Source organism: Callospermophilus lateralis, chromosome 13 (genome assembly GCF_048772815.1).
Source record: "Callospermophilus lateralis isolate mCalLat2 chromosome 13, mCalLat2.hap1, whole genome shotgun sequence".
NCBI classification, from domain to species: Eukaryota; Metazoa; Chordata; class Mammalia; order Rodentia; family Sciuridae; genus Callospermophilus; species Callospermophilus lateralis.
The window spans coordinates 98867391-98889422 of record NC_135317.1 but is presented as its reverse complement, the minus strand read 5'-3'; the positions used below and the strand labels follow the sequence as shown (position 1 = coordinate 98889422).

At 33.6% G+C, this 22032-nt stretch overlaps 1 protein-coding gene across 2 annotated transcripts in view; it reads left to right on the top strand.

Moving 5' to 3' along the window:
• Ralgps2 (Ral GEF with PH domain and SH3 binding motif 2) overlaps nucleotides 1–22032 on the top strand; it is a 163893-nt gene that overhangs the window by 123353 nt on the left and 18508 nt on the right. The window contains exons 9-16 of one of the 2 annotated variants that reach the window (XM_076831944.2): nucleotides 1226–1363; nucleotides 2801–2891; nucleotides 7310–7377; nucleotides 8966–9101; nucleotides 10026–10177; nucleotides 14118–14172; nucleotides 17438–17515; nucleotides 19309–19414. In XM_076831944.2, coding sequence (XP_076688059.1) covers nucleotides 1226–1363; nucleotides 2801–2891; nucleotides 7310–7377; nucleotides 8966–9101; nucleotides 10026–10177; nucleotides 14118–14172; nucleotides 17438–17515; nucleotides 19309–19414 — 824 coding nt within the window. The remainder of the gene's footprint in view (nucleotides 1–1225; nucleotides 1364–2800; nucleotides 2892–7309; nucleotides 7378–8965; nucleotides 9102–10025; nucleotides 10178–14117; nucleotides 14173–17437; nucleotides 17516–19308; nucleotides 19415–22032) is intronic. The other variant, XM_076831943.2, reaches the window with a different exon arrangement.

The window sequence follows — 22032 nt, the reverse complement described above, 5'->3', positions numbered from 1 at the left end:
ACTTGGAATCCTCCTACCTCACTCTACTGAGCAATGGGATTCATAGGCATGGACCCTCTGCACCCAGTTTAGTATGTTTTTGTTTTGTTTTGTTTTAATCTAGGCGGCAAGTGAAACTTCTGAGATCGAACTCTGTCACTAACAGGTTGTGTGACATTAGACATATCCTTTTAATAACTGTGTTTTTCAGGCTCTTCATCTATAAAAACTAGACAGATTCTAAATATTTCTTGAAATGTGTGAGAAAACTAGAGAATAGTTTGATATGTAAGATTTTGAATGGGCAGAGATGTGTCTAGAAAACACCCATGGTGGGGGAAAAAACAGGGCTTATATAGAGGGCATTAGGTTTTGAAATTTTGGTTGCATTTTCCCTGAAAATTTATGAAAGTGAAATAGTAAGGTAAAAGTTAGGGAAGTATATATTTTTTCTCTTCAGCTATAGTTGTCTTATACATTCTACATGTGCATGGTAAACTCTTAGGAAATATTTTTAATGAGTGACCTTCCATGTTTGGGACTAATGAAACCAAATTATTTTGGGATATGTATTATTTTTATTGGTACAGAGAACATGGAAAGGTGGGAAAGCTAATTTGTATTCGCATAAACACTTTCAGAAATCAAAATGTCGATCTTTGAAACTTAAGACATTTCTACCTGATGGAGACAATTTTCAAGGTGATTAAGACCTGGATAATGGTATATCAACTTAAGGTAGGGGTAAAAGACTGATATTAAATAACTTCCCTATGCAAAGCACTGGTCAGGCTAGCCAAGGTAACTTCTTCAGACCATAAGGAAACTTCAAAAATAGGTAATGGTTGTGTAAATGTAAAAACTGAGGTTCGGACATTGAAATGACTTTCTCCTATTTAAGAAAACCATTTCTCTCCTATTTAAGAAAACTTAGTCATTGGCAGAGCCTGTTCAGGAGCTCAACTTCTTTCCATTAAGTCCCATCCATGCTGGAGTTTTTAGTTGCAACTTTAAACCATACATAAAAAAGGTATCATAGGAAGACGTTTACAAAGAACATATTATATGCATGTCTGACTCCAATTTTATGGATATACAAGTCCCAGGTGGTCCCATTGTTGTTATGTTAATAACAGTATATTCTAAGTATGGCATATATTGAAATCTGTAAACTAGCTTCTTCCCTCCCTCACTCTGTCATGCTTTTCCACGCTAGCATATCAATTTGTCCAAAATTTTGTTTCAGGTATCTATTTGTCAGATTTAACATACATTGATTCGGCATACCCATCAACTGGCAGCATTCTAGAAAATGAGCAAAGATCAAATTTAATGAATAACATCCTTCGAATAATTTCTGATTTACAGCAGTCCTGTGAATATGGTAAGTTTCTGGGGAACAGTTCTGTCTAAGCCCTTACTGTGCTGTGATTCCATTGATTCACTGACACATTGATGACCACTTCTCATGCAGCAGGGAGCATCAATTTCTCATCTCCATTATAACATAAAGGAAAATAAGAGTTCTTTTGTTTGTCCATTTACTATGTAACCACTTCCATATTCACTCCAGCATTGAACCCAGGGATGCCTTACAAATGAGCTATTCCCCCTGTCCTTTTTAAGATTGTTCTTAAAGAATTGGAGAATTTAGTGTTTGATCTTTCATTTTTTAAATCTTTTTGCTTTTCTGCTAACAAAGCACAGGGGCAATAAGTAATATTACCACTTTACAGTTATCCTAGCCCTTTATGAAAATTCATAAAATTATTTTCTATTGTCTTGATCTCATTTGCTCTCTGCAATCTATAAATAGTTGATATGTTTCCCAATTAGGAAAATAGCTGAGACCATTGTTCCTATTAACAGTTAGGAACTGTTATTATTATTAGCTTTCTTAAGTCAGATATTGAGTAAACAAACAATTTTGTTCAAGGTATATTTTATGGAATGATGTAAGACAGACTAATAATAAGTAAGCCTAAATGATTAGAAAAGAGAATTTTAAAAAAAATGTTTGAATGTTTTTATTTTGATAGGGAATAAAGTTAGATTGTTGATGCATAATTTTTAAGGTATTAAAAATAATATGTCAGGCTGGGGCTGGGGCTCAGTGGTAAAGCACTGGCCTCGAATGTGTAATGCACTGGTTCCATCCTCAGCACCACATTAAAAAATAAGTAAAATAATAAAGTTGTAAAAGTTTACATTATTTTATTTTAAATGTGTTTTAAAGCTAACTTTGCATATATACATCTATAAGAAAACCTCAAAAGCTTCTTAAAAGGGATAGTGGATTGGAGAGAGGGTAATAGGATCTTACTGAAAGTGAAATAATCCTTTATTCTGTTCTTTTCCCCATTTTTGTTTTTAAACATAACACTACATTGTAATGTTAACTTAGTCTTACTTGAAATTTATAATGGGAGTGGGAGACACATTTATAAATGGAAGCCAAGTTTTTTAAAAAGAAAAATAACTGCCTTCACTTTGTGCATTGAGTTGAGGCATTATATGTAAAACAGTGAAGTCTCTGATTATTTTCCATGAAATTTCTCAAATATGTGGGGCTTTGTAATTGGAGCTGTTTTCTATATAAGCAACGTGCACCTACAGCTTTCTAAATTATCTTCGGTACCTCTCGCCCAAATTATCTTCGGTTTTATTTTAAATAAAGTTAATCTCAATAATGTCCTTCTAGAATTAATTTTAATTTTGATGCCATATGGACTTAGTTTACCTTTAATTATTTTTCTTAGCTTAATATTGAGAGTTCTTAAGATATACTTTATCTGATAATTACTTATCACCTTTTGCCTAGATATTCCCATGTTGCCTCATGTTCAAAAATACCTGAACTCTGTTCAATATATAGAGGAACTACAAAAGTTTGTGGAAGATGATAATTACAAGTAAGTTGATCTTCAGAATGGATTTGTATTTTGCCCTGTTCTCTACACTTCCATCCCCGTCTATTTAAATATCTAAATCCCACAATCTAGTGGTATGTTAACAGAGGTAAAGGTGCTTATATATTTTTTTTAATCACTTGGTATGATTGAACCATTATACAAATACCTGATCTGTTCCTTTATTAAAAAGTATTTTATCCTTCTCAAGTTGTAGAGAGCTGAGGTTTAATAATTCAGATTTTCAATTTCTTCCTTTTGCTATCTTCAGTCATTGAATCTTAATGGAAATTGATCTTTTAATAGAAAAATTAAACAGTTTACAAAATAGAAAAATCATTCCTTTTTTTAAATATATATTTTATATATATTTAAATATATATTTAAATATATATTTTATGACACAATATCTTTTTTTTTTCCAATGTTTTTAGTTGTAAATGGACACAATACCTTTATTTTTTTTAGTTTTTTTATGTGGTGCTGGAGTTTGAACCCAGTGCCTCATGCATACTAGGCAAGCACTCTACCACTGAACCACAACCCCAGCCCAACACAATACCTTTATTTTATTTTTATGTGGTGCTGAGGGTCAAACCCAAGTGTCTCATGCATGCTAGGCGAGCCACAACCCTACCTCCAAGAGACTCTTTTTTAACAGTTATTTTTGGACACATCTTAGAGTTTGTTTCCAGTTTTCATGGATTGACAGATTATTGAACCTTACCTCTAGATTATTGATGAGTTGCTCCAATATAGACCTTTTCTCTTTATCATAGCAAGTACTTTATGAAAACTTAAAAAACTCCCCTTGCAAAGACCTGATGCCTTCTCCTCACTCCTTACCATCCACTGTGTTTCCCAAGGATGGGAATTTTTAAATTGCTATTCCATTACACTTTTCAGTGATACTACTTTACATCATACCTGCTTTTTAAAGGATGGAAGGATTAAGAGCTTATTTCTATAGCGGCTTCTCATTTTTCCTTTAGCTTCATTTGTTAACTTAAATACATATATTTTTTTTTTTCTTCTTTTTGCCTAGCTCTTTTTTTCTTTTTTAATTTTTCAATAGAGGCAGGATCCAGCTATATTGCCAAGGCTGTTTCTAAATTCCTGGCTTCGAGTGATCCTCCTGCCTCTTGAGTGGGACTATAAGTGCACATCACCATGCCCAACCTTTGCTTAACTTCATTATGCTAGTTGTTTCAAAGTTTCCAAATTGAATTTCATGTCTTCCACATACATTTTCGCCAATTAAAGGTCATGTTTTTAAATTTTATCAAAGTAAAATATGAGGGTTTTTTGTTTTGTTTTGTTTTGTTTTTGTTTTTAGTATTGATAAATATTTTTTTAACCTCTTTGAAAATCAGTGATTTTCAACTTCCTTGTTCTGTAGGTTTTAAGAATTTTAAAAATTCTATAGAACAGAATTAGTCCCATTGAAAGCTGAAATTCTGGGTATATATTAAAAGTATCATTAATGCTCAGAAACACCTTTATTACCATCTTCCCCAATCCCTGTACACACACCATAATACTATCCTTTTGTAGTCCCACACCAAATTTCATTTTACAAAGGCTTTTTTACATAGTAACTCATTTGAAAATATATGCGATCAGTTTTTTAAGTCTGGAGCTTGTTTCACAAATCTGTTGTGCTAGGCTGTAAGTTTCTTGAGTTCAATCATCTGTGTATTTTTTTTCCACTATTTTTTCTATCTCTCTTTCATTACTAACATAGAACTTGTGCATAATCAACACTTAACAATTTGTCCAATGAGCTGTAGAATAGTTGTCTTAAAACTGAAACTTTGAGTATCTATTAAAATTTTCTTTATCTATCTCAAGAAACCACTAGATTTTTAAAAAATGGAAATGAATTCTCAGAAAATTTTGCACAATTATAAAGATGGTAAATTTTTACTGACATCAGTAAACGTGTGATATTTATTCAAATTTTTATTTTGTTGAAAAGATAGACTTAGCCACTGGCACTATTAAGTAGTTCTGACTGCCCAGAGCTGATATGTATACCTTCATATTTATAGGAAGCCTGATGCTGTTATGTTAACTTTTGTTTTTATGAGTGACCAGAACCAGAACAGCCTTCTCATTATATGAATTTAACAAATATTGATGAAGCATTTGCTATGGTCTGATTACTATGTCAGTTGCTGGGATCATAAAAAAGGATGTTGTTCTTGCCCTCAAGAAGCTCAGTCTAATGCATCTAAAACAGATGATTTCAGAACATTGAAACAGTACTATAGTAGAGCTATGCCCAGGATGCTACAGCAGCATAGATAAGGGGACACCTGACCCAACTTTAAAGGAAAAGTAAAGGGAATAGAAACACGGATAGCTGCAAGAGACAGTGTCACCTGAGGCTGCACTTAACAGGTGAGTGGCAGCACATGGAGGGACAAGAGGTACTCTAGGGATAGAATGAGCAGGAAGATGGGGTAAGAAACTGTTTGCTTAGGGAACTCAGGTCATTTGGTGGTGTTGGGACATCATATGAGAGACTGGAGAAAGGTACATTGTTTTTCTGAAAATCAAATTATATTGCATCAGCCTACTAATTAAATGTTGAGAGTTAAGAGAATTTTAAGAGCCATTAAAATTATTAGTTAAAAGTGATTTTTGTGATGAAGTATATTTAAGTAAAAATGACTTTATTTACTTAAAGACCTTTGTTTTTCACTACTTCATCTAAATAGCCAGTGTAAGTATACAGATTACATACATATCTTTTAGTCAGGGTGAAAATCTGTTTAATTTTAATACCAGGCATTATCTTTTCTTGATGAATTGTCATCACTTAGTTTATAGTGCTTTGATGATATTATAAGCAACAGAGTAGCAGTCACTACTGTGGCCTTTAAGATGCTTCTGCTTTGTATACAGCTGTCATTTATCAGCTCCTACAGATAGCAGTGTGATTCGCCAGGAAGCTCCCCTTTGTTCTTTCTGTTCTGGCACTGGGTTAGGAAATTGTGGTTGTTTTGTTTACTTCTTTGTCTTTCACTTACTGTACTGTAAGCTTCAGAGAGCAGGGATACCACATCTGCCTTCTCCCTATTACATAATACTGCTGAGCACAGTGCCTAACAGAAAGCAGGTGTTCAGTAAATATTTGTCAGATGAATGAATACAGTATAGTTTGTACCTGAATAACAAACTACCCTAAGAAAAGAAAAGGAGCAAAGAGTTCTGGTTAATCATTCATCTAGTTAATATGTTCATTTTACATTGTCAGATATTTGGAATATAATCATATTTAATTCCCTCCCAGGTTATCAAGGAAATAATTACTTAAAATAAGAGCCTACATTAGATTTGTTTATCATTGTGAAATTCCAATCAATAGAATCTAAATGGTCTTGATTAATTTTCAAAGTCTGACTTCATTTATTATAACAAAGCATTTTCTACCATTTTTGGTATTTTGTTTCCCAAAATTGCCTCCACTGATAGAAATCATAACTTCTTCTGCTATGAAATTCAAAACTGGATATATTATCCTAAGTAGAATTCAAAGACGTAAAAGGGTTGGGATTATGGCTCAGTGGTAGAGCCTAGCATGTGTGAAGCCTTGAGTTCAAGCCTCAGCACCACATAAAAAGATAGATAAATAAATAAAATAAATTATTGTGTCCATCTATAACTAAAAAAATATTTTAAAACAAAAACTAATAAGAAACTTTATTTAGGACATGGACTTACTAGGAATTTTGCAAACAGCCTTTTTCTTTGTATATTCTTTTGATAAGTTGATGCTAGAAGTAATTTGCATGATATATTAAATACTATATGTGAAGATTCTTAATTTAGTGGTACCTTTGGGAAGTTAGGGAGACATTTGTGTTTTTAAATATAACATTTCGTGACTGTCATTGTAGCTCAGTGGTAGAATGCTTGCTGAGCTTGTGTGAGGCACTGAGTTTGATCCTCAGCACCACATAAAATAATTAAATAGATAAATAAGTAAATAAAGGTATTAAATCCATTTATAACTAAATTTTTTAAATTATAAAAATATATATGCATATATATGTATATAACATTTTAATGTTTTTCTTCTCCCTAATATTTCCTGGAATAACTGTAAGGTCAACTTTGGATGAGAGAGATAGGAATCTAACATCTTAGTTTAGGGTTGCTCTGGAAGAAAAATATGTAGCTCAGACAAATTTATAAAAACATTTTTAGAGGGCTGGGGTTGTGGCTCAGTGGTAGAGCATATGTGAGACACTGGGTTTGATTCTCAGCACCGCATATAAATAAATAAAATAAAGATCCATTGACAACTAAAAAATATTTTTAAAAAATTTTTTTAAGTTTTTTATGGGAAAATATATTCATATTATGTTGTCAAATGTTAATCATTCCATGTGTTTTGTGTTTTTAAAATTCAGGCTCTCATTGAAGATAGAACCAGGTACAAGCACACCACGTTCTGCTGCTTCCAGGGAAGACTTAGTAGGTTAGTGTGTTGCTTTCTGCCTTTACCAAATAAGAAATCAGAATACCTGATAGGAAAGAATAAACCCCAAAGCAAATAAATACTTAGCAATCTTGTAATGCATGAGAAAAAAAAATGCTTTGGGGAATAAAACCCATCAGTCTTTTCTTGTCAGTTTTTTTTCCCTTGGGTTTTGTTTTTTTTTTTTTAAATTAAAAAGTTACTTGTATTTTGTCAGTAATACACAAATAAATGTTACATAATCAAGAAAAACAGATACAACAGAAAAAATAGACAAGAATTTAAGAATATAATATTCTTTTTTTAATTGTTTTTTTTTAAGTTTACTTGATTACTGGGCCAAGTACCCAAATATAAAAATCCGTCCCTTTACCTGTTGCCTTACAATAGGAATATTATTGGTACCACAAATAATTTTTAAAAAACATTAAACCACTCACTATTAAGAAATAATTAATAAGAGCCTTTTGTTTGGAGGTGGGGGAGATTCTGGGAATTGAACCCAAAGCTTTATACCTCCTAGGCAAACACTCCACTTCTGAGCTATGTCCCCAGCCTGATAAGTACCTTTTTAAGAATTGCCAGTGCAGTCCTTCATACAAGCTTTCTGTTGTATATTCTAAGAATTTCGAAGTCCCATCTAACATGATGTGAAGAAGTAAGGGAACAAGTTGTGACAGTATCTGGGAGAGAGCACAATCAGTTTGATCTCTTAAATTTGCTTTTTTTTTAATACTTATTTTTTAGTTGTAGTTGGACACAATACCTTTATTTTATTTATTTTTATGTGGTGCTGAGGATCGAACCCAGGGCCTCACACTTTGCTAGACGAGTGCTCTACCACTGAGCCATAACCCCAGCCCTTAAATTTGCTTCTTTAAATTCCTTTCTTAAAAAAATTTATTCATGCATTATAATTGTATTTAATAGCAGATTTATTGTGCCGTATTTGAATATATACATAATTCCCTCAACTCCTTCCCCAGGACCTTCCTTTTCCCTCCCTTCTTTTCTGCCCCTGCCCACCCACTTGTTCTACTGATCTCCCTTCTATTGTTTTTTATTTCTTTTAATTCTTAAAGTAATATTTTGGAGATCTGTGTGCTTCTGAGTAGTTTTTTATTCCCATAAACTCAAGCAAAGTGTCAATAAAGGAGTATAATTTCTAACTTGAATGCATTCTAAGAGGAAACTGAAACAATGAGCAAAGAAGCAATGTATAAAAATAAAAAGCACTGAACCTGGGACTCAAGACCTGGGCATTAAGTGCAGATTTTGTCTGTGAAGTGAGATTCCAATCTAATCTCTTCTAATCCTGCTTCTTGCATTGTAAGTGGAGGAATTATTTACACTGCCTCTACTTAGTCCAAGCAAGATGGAAACTAATGGATTTTTATATGGTTTGTGATTCCATGTTTTAGAATTTAGAAAATAAATATTTCTCATGTTCAAGTCAGTATAGAACTAACATTATATTAAAATTTAAATCTCTTTTTATAAACCAAGGGAATAAAAATAAAGTAATCCTTTGAAACTATTTGAAAATATGAAAATTTTCTCCCCCTCTCTCTTTTACTTGAACCCGTAGGTCCTGAAGTAGGAGCATCACCCCAGAGTGGAAGAAAAAGTGTAGCTGCTGAGGGAGCCTTGCTGCCACAGACACCCCCCTCCCCCCGGAATCTGATTCCACATGGACACAGGAAGTGCCACAGCTTGGGTTATAAGTCAGCATTCTTTATCTTATCTTTCAATTTCTTAAGTTATTTATAGTTGAATTTATTTCTTATTTATTAGTGGAACAGAAAATAATGTCCTTGCATAGTTTTTGGGTTGTGGGTTTTTTTGTTTTAATAATACTAGTCTTTCTGATTAAATAAAACATCTTATTTGTCTAAAATAATTTATTTCTTCCATTACCTGAGTTTGGAAATTATCTGTCCTCAACAGTCCCTATATTTTTTTAAATATTTTTTTAGTTGTAGATGGACATTATATCTTATTTATTTATTTTTATGTGGTGCTGAGGATCGAACCCAGTGCCTCACTCATGCGAGGCAGGCACTGTACCACTGAGCTACTGCCCCAGCCCCCAGTCCCTGCATATTTGAAGGAGGTGAATGATCATTACAAAGAGCCATCATAAATAAAACTGAGATAGGAGTGTACCATTAAATCATAATCTTTGTATCAAAACAGTTCTTGTTTTGTCTTAAATAAATAATAAGGTCTAAAAAATTATTCCTAAATACACACAAAGGGAAAATAATTTTTTCTTTGACTTTAATAGTTTTGCAATATTGTTTTTCCAAAAAGGGGACCATATTCACCTCTGACATGGTTTTTGTGAAAATTGAATAACTTTTTCCTAAAAATGTTTAACAATTTAATGTAACTTAAGCTCAAGATGGAATTGAAGTACGTTCTAATTATATAGGTAGATATGTCTAGGTTTCCTAAAAAGAAAATTTTTCCTAAACTGTTAGTTTGTAGCTTTTGTGGTAGTATCTGTGTTCATTACTATGAGAGTTCAGAAATAAGTTCAGGATAATGGGTAAGTCTTGTATGTCCTAAATCTTTACATAAAAATATTTTTTATATCCTGGATTGGTAACCTAGTAAAAGTTGTGAAAATTTTTCTTTGTTTCCAGTTTCATCCATAAAATGAACACAGCAGAATTTAAGAGTGCAACGTTCCCAAATGCAGGGCCAAGACATCTGTTAGATGATAGTGTCATGGAGCCCCATGCACCATCTCGAGGCCAAGCTGAAAGTTCTACTCTTTCTAGTGGAATATCAATAGGTAAGAAATATTTCTCTAAAAGGTTTCCAACTTATATAAAATGAGAATTTAAATAAAATTTAGCTGTAATAAAATTCATTAACACTACCATAAGTAGAGAAAATTTGATTTTAAAAAAAAGTAGCAATTATATACAGAATAAAGGCCATATAATTCGTGATGGTTTTTAAAGTATTGTTTTAGTCCAGAAGAGGACGTATTTGAACACTGGTGGGAAAAGAACATAAAAGAACTGTCTGGATTGGTGAACTGCATGCAGTTTGTGTTTGGGTAAAATCAAGATGATTCCAAGTTATTCAAATTAAGCAACTGCTTAGATATTGGTGCTCTTACTAAGGTAGAGAGGACTGGAAGAGCAATCATTTGTAGGTAGTGAGGTGCTTGCGTAGCATGGCCCATTTGGGGGAATCATGAATGATTTGGGACATGTTTAGTTCGTGTAGTGTGTCAGGTTGTTGAACTTCAAATCTGGAGCTCAGTAGTAGTAATGTTGTTTCTGGTGATAGAAGTATGAGAGTTAGTGTATATACAGTATTTCAAGCCATGAAACTTGTTGAGTTCACCCAGGGAGAGAGTATAAATAAGAACACTTTTACATTAGGAGGTTAAGTTAATTGTTTTTTTAATGAAAAATTAACTGTCAAAGGAAACTGAAGGGGAGATCAATGAAGCAGGGAAAAAAAACAGTGTCTCACAGAAGAGGCAAGTGCTAAATGTAGCAAATATCCAAAGCAAAAAGGAGAACTAAGATTGTGGTGATAGTGAACTTTCTGTCACTATACAAATACTTGAGATAAATCAACTTCTAAAGAGAAAGGTATATTTTGACTCACAGCATCGGAGATTTCAGTCCATGATCTATTGACCCTGTTGTTTGGGGCCTGTTGCAAGGCAGCACATAATGGCAGAAACACTTTGCAAGGCAAAATCATTCACCTCATGGCCAGAAGTAAAGGAGACCAGGGTCCTTCAGTCTGCCTTCAGGGCATGCCCCCAAGTGACCTGAAGACCTCCCACTAGTCCCCACTTCCTAAAGGCTGTATCACCTCCCAATAATGCCTAATGGAGACCAAGACTTAATATATGTACCTTTGGGGACATTCCACACCTACAGTATAGCACATGAGAAAGGGGACTTGACCAGAGGGATTCATCAAGATAAAGGCATTGGCAACCTACAAGAGAATTGCTTCATAGAATGTGGAGGCAAAACCATGGTTAGAGTAGATTTGAAAATGAGAGATAAGGAAACAGCTATTCTGAAGGACCCCAAGAAATGGGGACCACATTGGAAAATGAATGGAGGTTAAAAGAAGGTCTGGTTTGTTTTTATTTCCTAAACATTTGTTGATCTTCTGAATCCTCTAACTGAACATTCTTTTTTCATAATTAGAAAATGTACCCATACTATGTTGTTACTATTTTTAAAAAGTAATAAAAGGGGAAAATGTCTTTCTCTCTGATTAGCTACCAGGTTGCTTGAGGGCTCAGCCTGTTATTGTTAATATGATCATCTCATTATTCATGAAAAGCCAATAGAAAGATGCAGATGGAGATTCATTTTCTTGCACATCATGACTTCCTTAGTCCTTCAAAGTTCCAAGCTCTGAAAAGGAAATTGCTTCAGAGCTCTCCAGCACCATTCACCACTTGTTTATCCAATGTTCCCTTTTTGATTAATGCCACTAATTAAATGACAAAAATTTTTTAATAAAAGACAGTTTTAGCACCTGAAATATCTCCTTATTAATGTTCTAAGTTGCTCATGTATAAATATAAACCTCAATCTAAAAAATAATACACAAAATACTTTCGGAAAAAAAGATTTTTTTTTTGTACGTAAAAGCTAGAGTTCAGGGGCTGGGGATGTGGCTCAAGCGGTAGCGCGCTCGCCTGGCATGCGTGCGGCCCGGGTTCGATCCTCAGCACCACATACATACAAAGATGTTGTGACCGCCAAATACTAAAAAATAAATATTAAAAAATTCTCTCTCTCTCTCCCTCTCTCTCTTAAAAAAAAAAAAAAAAAAAAAAAAAAGCTAGAGTTCAGTATGCCCCATAAAGCAAAAAAAATAATTTTTTAAATTACTCCTGTCAGATACATACTATTTGACTTTTTCCCCATCAGACTCTCTTTTTGCCTTTATGGGATTTTTTTTTAATTTTTTAATTTTAGTTATTCCAAGATTGTTAAGTAGCTAAACATAAAAAATAATTTCATTCTTGTTTGTAAATTAAAGTTATATGGGCATTTTTCTTCCTAGAATTTTCTTTTTTTAAACAAAAGCTTTAGCTTTAACATGAAAAGGAGTAAGTCTGTTACCATAATAGGTATTAATAGGCATACAAAAAAGTGGAGGTTTTAGTTGTAAATTTTATATGCAATAATAGTCTATACCAGTGCGGAGAAAACAGCCTCAAACCTTCTCTAATGTGGTGTATGTGTCCTGGATAACCTAAATATTCTTGTTTAGCTAAGGGAAACTGATCCACTCTGAGCTTTATGCTTCTGGAAAAGCTTACATTTTCTACAAATAAGCCATACTAATTATGTTTAAAAGTTTTCAATCTTGACTACATAATGGTGTAAATCAAAAAATAATCTACAAGATCCCACCATCACCTCCACCATATTACCTCTGATTTCTCATCTTAGCCACATGATATAGAAATTTGTTTAGTGACCTCTGCCATGCGACCAGCGCACTAGCTTCATACTAGAGGTTCCAAACATAGAAGTTAACTAGTGAGATCAAAATAAAGACACATGAAACTCAATTTACCTTTTTCTTGCCCAGCTAAGAGATGACTTCTCCCGGTTCCTGCCTCAAGCCACCTGGCAGTAGCAAGGTTTACACAAGAGACCAGCAGGAGAGAGGAAGAAGCACGCCAGAGAGTGGGCTTTTATTGGGGAACAAAAAATTCAGGGCAAAATTCCATCCAATGAAGGTCGAGGGGGACAGCATTCCAAGGTCAGGGTCAGTGATTGGTTTCCAGGTCAATGGTCAGACACACCCCCACACAGACAAGCCCTTGAACCTAGAAAGGGTGGGGAAGGCTCTGACACAGCTGGTCTGAGCGCCTCACACCCCGTCAGAGAGGTAGACCAATCACGTGCGAGAATGGCTTGCCACAGTGACCTTTGTCTCAATTCATCCAAAAATGATACGTAATTAACACATGCCAAGTATGAGAGTTTAAGTCTCTTGTGGAACCTTGCTTGTAAAAGTTTGATGGACTACTCAACTTGCCATATTAATCATCTTAACTTTATTTAGAGTCAAAATTAAAATTACTTTTAAATCAATCTAAGCTATTGTGGATTCTTCAAATTCATTCCCTTTCACGTTTTTTTCCAACTAATGTTAAAGTTTCTATTTGAATACCATTTTAACAAATATTCTGGCTAAAGAGGAAATTGTTACATTGTTATAGCACCAATTTTTTGTTTTTATTTTTAATTTAGCAATACTGTTATCTTCAACCTTGTTTCTAAAGACAAAGAAATGAATTTCATTAAACTTTTTGTCCTTTGCGTGGTATGAGTTTTGTTACAAAAAGAAATAAGTATGCCCTGAACTTTTTAGGATTTCATGATTATATTGGTCCTAACTTACAACAGACTTGTAAGAAAAATTTTGTCCTCTGCATTCTCTGATGTAGAGAAATTTGTTTCTTAACATATGAATTTGAACTATAAATAGGTATGCAAAAATATATTATGCTATTTTGTTGTTTTAGGTAGTCTTGTCAACTGCATTCTAATAGATTGCAAAATAAATCTCGTAGCTGTAATATTAGAATAAAGAATTACTATGTGGATGTTTACCCACAATGTGATTGTTGTTTTATAAGCACAGAGAATTTTATTTTTTAAATAAAAATCCAAGTTTGGAAAATAATTCTGATGTTTGAATAATAGAATAACTTTTGATTTTAGGTAGTAGTGATGGTTCTGAACTAAGTGAAGAGACCTCATGGCCTGCTTTTGAAAGGTAAAAGTAAATGTCCATTTGAACTGCTTTGAATTTATTTAGACTAATTAATAAATAATATGATAATGTGGGGCTGCAGTTGTGGCTCAGCAGTAGAGCGCTTGCCTTACATGTGTGAGCCACTGGGTTCGATCCTCAGCACCACATACTTAAACAAAATAAAGGATTGTTTTTTTTAAGTATAATAATATGAATATCCCTAAAGGACTATTTAAGTTGCTTGTTGGTAAAAGAAACAAGTTGATATTTAAGTCTGAAATTGTAAGTAATGAGATTGATTGTTGATAGTTTTACATGTTTATTGGTATATTAGACATATTTGAATGTTAAATACATTTAAAATTGTAATAGTTTTTAATAATAATAAAATTTCAATAATAACCAATTACAGTTATCTACTCATATATTCACTTGCACATTCAAAAATAAAATTATTTCCTTAATTAAGTCTGTGTAATTTTAAGTAATACTAAGGCATTTAGTGTAATGGTCAACTTTATTCACTTTGTCAAGGGCACATTGATTTGGTAAATTTTAAATTGTACTATATATAAAACAGCTTGAAGTTTGAGTTCAAAATTTTAGAGAGTACAGAGTCTATATAGTATTTGGTACTGCAATATCAGCTGTGCTCCCTTCTTTCCTTGTTGCTTTAAGCTATAAAAACTGTCATCTATGTGGAGTAAATATGTTGTGTTGAACTTTAAATACAAGATTTCCCTGAGAATGTAGCCAGTTAGTTTAATAGTTCAGGATTCTTACATATATCTGACCACTTCAGTATTACCATTCTCAGACTCAGAGTCTCTATTTTGTATATAAACTATGCAGCTAAATTTCTAAGCAACATTTAAATTGTATGTTACTATCACAGGAAAACTGGAATTGAAAATATTAAATATTCCTTTAGGGATATTCATATTATTATACTTTTTTAAAAAAATACCTTTATGTGTTTACTTATTTAATTCCCTACTAGTGTCTTTTTCATAGAAAACAAATTAAATTTGAATTGAATAATTTCAGGCTTTTTATTTGGGAAATTAGATCCTTGTTCCTGATGAAACTTCATAAAGATTTCTCATTACATGATAAGATTTTACTTATAAGCCCTATATTTCAAAATACTTGTTAATCTTTTCTTCTCTAATTATCAGTGTTCCCAAGTTGTGTTCTATTTTGGGAATTCTTTTTTTTAATATTTATTTTTTAGTTGTAGTTGAACACAATAATACCTTTATTTTATTTATTTATTTTTATGTGATGCTGAGGATCAAACCAAGGGCCTCACACATGCTGCCTAGCATGTGCTCTACCACTGAGCCACAACCACAACCCTATTTTGGGAATTCTTAACAGTTTGTTTTTTTGTATTGTTTCTCTTCCCATTTTTACTTTCATTCTCTAAATTTGGGTTTGTCTGAAATGGCAAAAACACAAGAGTTGCCCTTGGTATGCTCTCTGAATTTGTACAAATTGTCTTTCCCTCTAGAAAGAGTATCTTGATTATAAAGTGTAGTATTAATTTTTAGATAAAAAGTACTGAGTAAGCCAGGCATGGTGACACAAGCCTATAATCCCAGCAGCTCAGGAGGCTGAGACAGAGGATCATGAGTTCACAGCAAGCCTCAGCAACTTAGCAAGGCACTAAGGAACTCAGAGAGACCTTGTGTATAGATAAAAATACAGAAAAAGGGGAGGGGTGTTACTGGGAATGTGGCTTAGTGATTAAGCATCCCTGGGTTCAATCCCCAGTACCAAAAAAAAAAAAGGTAATGATTAAGAAAATTTTTTTCTTAAAACATTGTTTGAGTTATAAGTGAGTACCCTAGGGTGATGGTGTTACTAAACCCTTCTCATCCCAGCAGGTTACATATGAATACAGTACTTAATGGTGTTACCTTCACATCTCAAAACATTTTTTTCTTTTACAATACATGTTTTCCTTTGCAAAAATGTGCAGCTAAGCTGGGCATGGCAGCACACACTTGTAATCCCAGTGGCTTGGGAGGCTGAGGCAGGAGGATCACGAGTTCAAAGCTAGCTTCAGCAAAAATGAGGCACTAAGCAACTTAGTGAGACCCTGTCTCTAAATTTAAAAAATTTTAAAAAAAAAGAGGTGCAGCTGAAAAAAAAAGTGACAGTTTTTAACTCCTTTTGTCCCATTGTCCCAGATGTGAAATACCTATGGAAACTTAAATATAGTATATGATACAATTGCATAATTATAACAAGAAGAATATAATTAGATTATAATAAAATATATATATAAGATCTAGATTATTATTTCTAACATTGTTTAATGCACTTGTATCAATTTCACTGAAATAGAGAAAAATTGGAACTTAATGAGTTAAATTAGTGGCTCTTGGAACATTTTGTAACTGTAAAATGGGTGCTGCCCAGCAAAATTCGGTCATGAAATAATAAGTGAATATAGAAATAAAATTTAAAACATTATGTGTGGATAGGGAACTTGAAAACGGTACCCTGAATTTTAGAATCATTTTCTGTTCTTATTTCCTATAGAGACATCAAATATGTTGTTGCTTAAGATACTAAAACATTGTCTTTTGTTTTAAATATCATTTGTTATTAATGCTGCTTATAGCTTTTCCCAGGCAGAGTAGTATCAATGTTTCAATGTGTTTGTGTTTATTTCCTTTGTTAAGTATGAGGTGGCATTTGGGGTAAACACTAGCTCATTCTTTTTTTGTCATTTATTGACTGTCAATTGATGTAGAACTAAAATAATAAGAATAATATATTTATTCTTCAGTTTGTCTTCTTTCTTTTTTTCTTTGATTTACTATCAAGAATAAAGAGGTTTTCCTTTTAAGTTTGCAAGCCACATTGCTTTTAGGTGTCTTCATAGGGACATGTAATAAATATGAATTATATAAATAAATCTGGGCATCATATTTAAACTGAAATCCAAGAAGTAGAATAAAGATTTATGGAACATTGTTCAAGTTTTTATATTATTTGGCTATTTTTAATTCTTTTGGCAGATTTGCAAAAGTGAATGTATATATAAATGTATAGTATGTATTTCTAGAGTCAGTAAATTGTTTTAAAAAATCATGCTGCCTACTTTAAAAAAGAAATAGGAATAATCATATATTGTCCTCTTGCAAGATTTAGAAAGCCTTGCAAGTTTTAGAAAGCTGTATTACATGAACAAGCTATTATACTATTCTAGGTGTTGATGATTATGTGAATGAAAGTATATGTAATACATACAATTTATAATGGAATCCAACAGGAACAGATTATACCATTCTCTCGGCCCGGTGACAAGAGTGGCACGAAATGGCTATCGAAGCCACGTGAAGGCCAGCAGGTACAATTCCCCTGTACCTAGGGGTCACAGAAATCCCTTCTGGTGTTGGTGATTGGCATACATGGGTGTGGTCTGACATTATTTCTGTTCTTTCTCAACTAATTGGTTTTCAAGCTAAACAAATTGCCCATGAAAACTTTCTTTTTAAGATTGAATGTAGAGATAAATTTAAACCATTCTTTCTGATCCACAGAGCCAATTGCTAAAACTTGCATCTTTATGTCACATTTTTCTAAATTGTTTCCCAGTTGATAACCTTTTAACTGCACAGGTCTTTATAATGCTACTAGCTATTGGATGAGCAATTAAAAAAATCTGCTTGTTATTCTTCAGCTGCAATCAAAACGTTTACTTTGCTAATAATTTTACATTTGATTTGTCTTTTTTAAGAATTTTTTTTTCAGATAAACCACAGAACTTGAATTTAAACACGTCTGTTTCACTAAATACTATCTGTGTATTTCAACTCATATTCATTCAGTCCTTCGTTTAGCTAAACTGGGCCTTTTTCTGCCCATATTAGCTATGGAAACAACTAAGGATGGGTCAGTGATTGGGATATGGGGGTGAGTTATGATAGGTAATCAACCAATCCAGAATACAGCAAGATAGCAAGCTTTAGGTCAATTCAATAGAATCTAATCTTCCTTGAATATAAGTACTCTAGCCTGAAGTTTCTGCTGGCTTCTAGGGTTTTTAAGTCACTTTGAAGACACCTAAATAATCATAAAGGAATAAACTGGAAAACTTCTGTTTTCTTTGTTGTTGTAGTGATTCTGCATCTAATATCAAATCACCAATGACATTTTTATCAGCGTGTACATCTTAATTGATTCATGTAGAACTCAATTCTTTATATGTGGTATCTTGGATCAGTTGAAGAAAGATATTTAAATGTTGAATTATTTTGTGATCATTTTTAAAAAGATTTATGAAAAGGAAGTCTGGAGTTGGGGTTGTTCTTTTCTTGGAGAGCTGTTAGACCATAATCAGAAACCACTTATGCATTGGCAACATTTAGGTGTCATTAGAAACCAGGTATTAAAAGCATATATCTGCAATCCCAGTGACTTGGGAGGCTGAGGTGAGAGGATTGCAAGTTTAACACCAGCCTAAGCAACTTAGCAAGACCATGTCTCAAAATATAAAAAAGGGGCTAGGGAAATAGCTCAGTGGTAGAGCATCCCTGGGTTCAAGCCCCAGTTGGATGGATGGATGGATAGATAGATAGATAGATAGATAGATAGATATTCAAATGTATTGTAGAAACCATTTTTTAAATGTGATTTGTGCCTTTTTTTATTTTATAATTAAGCATAAATCTTCTCTTTTCCTTTTTTGAGCTTCTGCTCTTTTTAATTTTCAGTTTATATATTTAAAGACTTCTAACAAATAGAATCTTCATCTTTCTTAACAGGACTTAAAGTTTCTAATCAGGAAAATAAAATTCAACAGTGATGCAGTGTGGCATGATAAAAAGAAGAAAAATCTTAAATTCTTAATGTAATCTTTATTAAAGTGAATTCCTTCATTCTTTCTCAGTTATACTTGTTCAAATATGAAATAGTGTGTTTGTGTGTTTAGCCATCTGCTGACTTTAGTAACTTTATAATTAACTTTTGTGGCAGCTTATAAATTTTGGATTAATAAACCTTTAAAATTGTGTCATCTCGACTCTGAATAAAGCAGCAAAGTTTTAAATTAATAATAATTTTGTTTTATTTAAGTACCTAATAAATGACTACTGTCGACAAAAGCTCTTACTTGTTCTTTTTTTCATTTCATTATTACAGTTCTGCAGAGTCAGAAGATTTGGCAGTACATTTGTATCCAGGAGCTGTTACTATTCAAGGTGTTCTCAGGAGAAAAACTTTGTTAAAAGAAGGCAAAAAGCCAACAGTAAGATTTCATTATGTTATATTTTAACACATCTCTAAAAATGTGCAAATGCATAAGATGCTGAGAAGTACTAAGTAGTTGAAAAAGAATCGAGTATGTAGTAGACTTAAAGTAAACTAAAATACACATTTTCCCCATCATATTCCTCAACACCTGTCGTGCAGATTTCAGGTTAATTATATGTTAATGGTGTTTAAATCAAGATACTACTGTACTTCTCTCTACCTTTTAGTGTAATTCTTAAACAAAACTTACTTAGATAACTCTGAAAGGATATCATTAAGAAGTACTAGAGGGCTGGGGTTGTAGCTCAGTGGCAGAGCGCATGTCTTACACATCTGAGGCACTGGGTTCAATCCTCAACACCACAAAAAAAATAAATAAAATAAAGATATTGTGTCCATGTATAACTAAAAAATATTTTTTTAAAAAAAGGAATAATACTAGAGTAATATGTTTAGGAAAATAGAAAATAATAACAACCCTAAAAAATGGAAATTGACCAATTTTATTTCATCAGTTTATTTGAATCTCTTTAATGCATTCTTGTTTTCTTAAAAAATATAACTCAGATAGTAAATGTTTTCCAAACTATAACTATAGTGAGGGAAAAAAAGCTTAGTGGAAAAAAGCTTTTTATCTATAGCAAAGAAGTTTATTCTTTCCTGACATCAGCATAGTAGCTTGACTACAAAAAAGAGCTCCTTTTCTTTTCTCAAATAACATTATAGCTTATCTAATTTGCAATATAAAACCTTGGACATGTTATCATATTTAAGAGCTTTTGAAAATATAAAGGTTTCTTCAAATATAAAAATGGTTTCCATCTAAATAATCTTATTTCACTGCTTATATCACAAAAAACCAAGACACACAGAATCAGGAAGCTGCACTGGACCATCCAGTAGTTCAGAATAGAGTGTCAGATTTGTAGCTTCAGGCACTCTTGCTCTTGTGCCACAAGCTACAAATAGGGCAATGAATGCCTCCTGGAGATTAGTTCCAGTAAGGAGAAACAGTGTAAGCCCTTAAAATAAGGCCATGGGGTACAGAATGATGGTGTGGTAGGAGGGCATTTGGCCAAGATCTGTGGAGAAGGTGAGTAGCCTGGTGCAGTTAAACCTAGAGACAAGTAGGCCTGTGTGATTGATGCATTAAAAGTGCAGGAGATGTAGGGGCTGGGGTTGTGGCTCAGTGGTAGAGCACTTTACTGGATTCGATTCCCGGCACCACATAAAAATAAAAACAAATAAAATAAAGGTATTGTGTCCATGTACAACTAAAAAAAAAAAATTAAAAATTTTTTTAAAGTGCAGGAGCGGGGCTGGGGCTGGGGCTGGAGCCAGGGCTTAGTGGCAGAGCGCTTGCCTGGCATGTGAAGCCCTGGGTTTGATCCTTAGCACTGCATATAAATAAATTTTTAAAAATTAAATAAAGGTACATCAACAACTAAAAAAATATATTTAAAAAAGTGCAGGAAGTCAGGCCAGAGCTGTTTGGTGATGTTACATGGAAATGAAGGTAACTTCTGGATTTGGGACCTGATGAAGGTGGATGTTGGTAACATTTTTTTTTTTTTTTTTTTTAAGAAAGAGGGAGAGAGAGGGAGAGAGAGAGAATTTTAATATTTATTTTTTAGTATTTGGCGGACACAACATCTTTGTTGGTATGTGGTGCTAAGGATCGAACCCAGGCCGCATGCATGCCAGGCGAGCGCGCTACCGCTTGAGCCACATCCCCAGCCCTGGTAACATTTTTTCTATGAAGGGGCCAGCTAATTCTTGGCCAGGTTCCATTTGACATGTTTATTAAACATTCAAGTTGAACTGTCTGTTTAGCTCTAAAAAAGTCAGTTAATGAGTTCTGTAGAGGGATGGTGGCCAGAAATAGTAATTTGGAAGTCATTAGCATACAGATAGTATTTGAGGTATGCAGCTAGATGAGGTAGATTATCTAAGAAGAAAGTATCACTGAGGAAGAGAAAAAGCACTGAAAAGCTCTGTGGCATCAAAAGTCTGTGATAGGAAGACTAAACTCATCCCAGAAACCTGGCAATTAAAGTACTTCAAGCAGGAAGAGTGGTCAGCTGAAAGGGACTGGATATACAGCCAGACCATGAAATTATAGGCACACTTGCTCTAGGAGATTGACTGTGATAAGGACAAAGCCTTTGGTAGGATGTCAGCAGCCAGTGACCCCAACAACCTAAAAGCCAAATGAAGTAGAAAATAGACGAATTAGAAGTAGGGACAGGGAATTAGACATACCCTGCAATAAGTAACGCTGTGAAAAGGAGCAAAGAAATTATGTGGTGTCAAGAGGGTGAAGGCCGGGAGAAAGGAGGGACTTTAAGGTAGAAATTCTGTTAAGACTCCTTTGTATGATGATGGTGGAGGGGGAGATGCAGTGGAGAGCAGCCTTATGGCAAAAGCAGACCTGAAAATGAGGCTAGTGAGAATCAAGGGCACAAGAAGAAAGCTGAGTTTGTCTTTACATAGAACCGGCTTAACAGTCTGTTGTAGCAAGAACAAAGGCTGAATATATGGATCTATAAAACAGGTGTAAGGAATTCATACTGGGAATGTGAGGTGGTTCTCACCTCCAGGAAGTGTGTCATG